This window comes from Coregonus clupeaformis, chromosome 12, assembly GCF_020615455.1.
Source record: "Coregonus clupeaformis isolate EN_2021a chromosome 12, ASM2061545v1, whole genome shotgun sequence".
NCBI classification, from domain to species: domain Eukaryota; kingdom Metazoa; phylum Chordata; class Actinopteri; order Salmoniformes; family Salmonidae; genus Coregonus; species Coregonus clupeaformis.
Genome location: NC_059203.1, coordinates 11,283,247 through 11,287,170, shown reverse-complemented (window position 1 = coordinate 11,287,170; position 3,924 = coordinate 11,283,247). Strand labels below are relative to the sequence as shown.

The 3,924-nt window shown below is 46.3% G+C and overlaps 1 protein-coding gene across 1 annotated transcript; it reads left to right on the top strand.

The window, feature by feature from the left end:
* Positions 1-288: 288 nt before the first annotated feature.
* On the top strand, positions 289-3,111 carry LOC121578556 (kelch domain-containing protein 7A-like). The gene is given in 3 exon segments (XM_045224031.1): positions 289-372; positions 374-633; positions 859-3,111. Coding segments are annotated over 3 exon segments (2,136 nt in total). The 3' UTR covers positions 2,651-3,111.
* Positions 3,112-3,924: the final 813 nt, after the last annotated feature.

The following is a 3,924-nucleotide window of genomic DNA, read 5'->3' as shown; positions in this document are numbered from 1 at the left end:
AAAAAATATCCCGGTATGAATATGTTATTTTCTACATAGTGAAGGACAGAGCAAACATGATCACCTGCTGCAAGTGGAACATGACTGCTGCCCAACCCCTCCAGTGAGGGATGCAAATAGTGTTGTTGCAGGTATCAGTTTACATGTTATCTGGAGAGAGGAGAGAGAACAGACACAGTCATCAGATCTCTGCAGTACGCAGGGTACCGGCTACCACTGGCTAAGATGCACTGAAAATAATTACCCAGACAAAAAGGTTGTTCAACTTGGCAACTCCTCCGTTTAGATATGCCCATAGCAGACCTGCTGGGTGTCCAGTTTGACATGTACCTGCTGGGGAGGCTGACGTGTTCCGTGGCCGCTGTGCTGCTCAATTTCCTGGGTTTACAGATTCTACAGCTCCAGGGGTACAGCAGCTAAACCCCAGCTCTATGTGAGGCCTCCTTCAGACAGGCCCACTGAAGCACCCAATGGAATCTGTCGGAACTGCAAGATGGAACTGTGGCCTCAAAGCACAGCCAAACATGACTCCAGCAATGATGGGGACAAACAGCCTGGCCACTCACAGATTAGCCCTGTGAGGGATGACCTGACACCTGACAACACCAATACAGGGACAGGGGAAGGAGAATTGCCCCAGACTAAAAACATTGGTCAGCTCACAAACACTGAAGAAATGGCTATGCCGCAGGATGGATCAAATGTAGAAGAAGACAACAGCTTGGAGTTGGAGGGAGAAGTCCCTGTGTTTGTTGAGGAGGCTGAGATAGATATCCCCATGTTTGTTGAAGAGGCTGAGATTAAGATCAGAAATGGTATGTTTGGATCCACCTTGAAACTCCCTTATCCTAATAACAGTGGTCTGTCCAGCCCATCGGGCTGTCTGTCCCCTTGCTTTCTGCAGAGGCTGGAGGGCAGTGTGGGGGTGGGTGTGGGTAGGGAGCTGAGGCAAGACCTGGGGCTGCATGGGGCCTACTCCACCTTCCTCTCCAAGGTAGAGATCACAGTGGAGGATGCCAGCCTCGTGATGGAGGGACCTGGGAACCAGAGCGTTGTGCAAGGAAAGATTTATGAATAATATGTGGAATCCTCCTCGCACTCCATCACAGACTCCATATTAGGTCAGTTTGAGGGGAATTCACTGGACTCACAGTTGGTGGAGTTTGGAAGCCGTGGCAGCAGCTTCACTGGGAGCCCCATCACCATGCGTGAACTGGTTCAGAGGCCGTTTTCCCCAGTTACTCCAGAGCCCAATAAGCCAGCATTCTTATACAAGGACAGCTACCTCACAGCATCTGAAAATTCAGAGCTCCAGATCACCTCTCTGACACCCAGAGCCTCGACCCCACTGAGGCCCCACCCTCAGGCCTCTTCATCAGGGAATCCCAGCCCTGTCAGTCCCCTCAGTCCCACCACAGACACCAGGCGCCCCAGTGCATGGGAGGAGCCCAGCCTAGAAACCATAGCTGGGGCCAACTTTATAAATCTGCCTCCAGACAACATGGGCAGCTCAGAGTTGGAGAGCCTTAAGGCCAAGCTTGATTTGGGCAACTGCATGGAGGTGTTGGAGCTGTCTAAGAAGCATGGGCAGGCCCCTCTGCAGCTGTCAGCCCTTAGAGTGATGTCTGACAACTACCTCCAGGTCCTCAGGGACCCAGGCCTGTATGGGAGGCTGAGAGCAGGTGATCGGGATGAGATCTAGAAACAGCGTATGAGAGGAAGGCAGTCCCTAGTGGCAGGCAACATGGACCCTAAGGACTGGGTGGAGAGTAGTCCTCAAGGGACAAAAAGGGAGCAGCGAGTCACCAACAAGCCATCTAGTGGTCTCTGCTATTATGATGATTATAAAGACAGCTGGCACCCACTGTGTCCCATCCGTCAGGAAGTAATCTCCAAAGGCTGTGCCATGTGCACTATGGACAACTACTTATTTGTAGCAGTGGGGGGCTGCCAGCAGGGCACAGACAGCGAGATGAAGCCTTCCAAGAGAGTGTTCTGCTACAACCGCGTAACGTCCATTTGGAAAGAGATCAGTCCTATGAACGAGTTCAGGCCCCACTGCAAACTGGCAGCCCTGCAGGGCTACATCTATGCCATCGGAGGGGAGTGTTTGTCCACCGTAGAGTGCTATGACCCCCGCTCCGACAGATGGACTTTTGTGGCCCCACTGCCCAATGATACATTTGCTGTGGCCCATCATGTCACAGTGTGCAACGGGGAGCTCTTTGTTCTAGGAGGAACACTGAGATACACACTATTGCGCTACAACCCAAATATCAACGTGTGGAGGAAAAGCGCAATAACGGGAAGCAAAGAGAGGACCACTGACATTGTGGAAGTGAGGAACTTCCTATATTGCTTTGATGTCAACCCGCAGTTAGGCATCAGTGTGTACCGCTACCACACTGTGGCACGACTATGGTACGAGTGCTGCACCAAACGCCTCGCCCAATGCCTCACCTTCCAGTGTGTCGCCATGGACGACACCATCTACTGCATGAGCCGCCAGTTCACCATGAGGTTCCTGGCTGATGAGATCTCTCCAAGATTTGTAGCGGACGATTTGAGTGTCCTCTCTGGAGCCAAGGGCATCCTTTTCCGATTTGTCCTCTCACTTCCTGATACGAAGGCTCTCCAGACCAGCGTGTAACCAGGAATGTTTCTCCTCAGCACAGACAAGGACAGAGCAGTGAAGGAGTATCTCATTTACTTATGCACCAAGGCAATTTTCAGAGCTGAGAGTATCCTACTGAGAAGCACAGCTGTCTTAATCAGAGGCAATGAAAGTAAAATATTAACACCATTAATGGTAATTAGACTACTGCTTGTTTAGATTTATTCAGGGTGCACTGCCATAGAAATTCTATGTAGTTGTGAAGGTGTTTAGTTATTTTCCTTTTCCTCCTTGCACTACATAGTTACTCCTAAATCATGCAAGATGTGCACTTTCTCCCCTGTAAAAATAATTCATAAAACATTCTTAAGTTAATTCACTCAGCCATAATGCTGAGTGATATAGTAATATAGTAATAATCCATCACAGTGGGTTACTGTATACGGAACAAATATTACTCACACAGAGGACTGGATACAATTATCCACATTTGGTCTATAAATATGACATGATGTAAAAGGTTGTGACTTACAGCATAATGTTTGTAAGCTTCAATAAACAAAAGTAATTGCTACTTTTGAATCTCTTCCAAGATTGGAGCATAGTATACGCCTGATTTCTGCTGTTGTTTTCAACATTGTTGATATTAGAATAGCACTGAACCATGTTCAGTTATTCATGTACCAAAATAATGAATGACTGTGATGAAAGTACTCTTGATTTTATAAACAAATATTTATCCTTACATTTGTACAGTATTAATCAACAGAAGAAAGAAATATGTAGATGTAAATTAAGGTTACTTATCCTAAGCAGTCAAACAACTCTGTGAACAAAAATAATTAAAAACTGAAAGCATTTTGTACAGCAATGTGCTAGCTATTGTGATGTGGTTAAATCATGATTAAAATTAAATTAATTTTCCTTCCAGACAGAGACAGATTTCCTATGATAAGTCATCAACAATCTAACAAACAGAGCTCTGCTGTGTGATGTGTTGTTTCTGACTGCAGAGTACATCATTGCAATTGTAGGAGGATAGATGTGACGGTTAATGGATGTGTTGCGTAATTACAAAGACAAAATACATGTTTGAATTAAAAGTATAATTGTTTGTTCATTTAAATCAAGCTGTTTGTTCTTACAAAGAGCAATCATAGACTAAGAACAACAACAGTGAGTGATACAGCACCCTCGTTTGGGATTTAAGTTTGTGACATGTCGCTATAGCGCCATCATGTGGTCTGGTCTATACATATATACACTACCGTTCAAAAGTTTGGGGTCACTAAGAAATGTCCTTGTTTTCG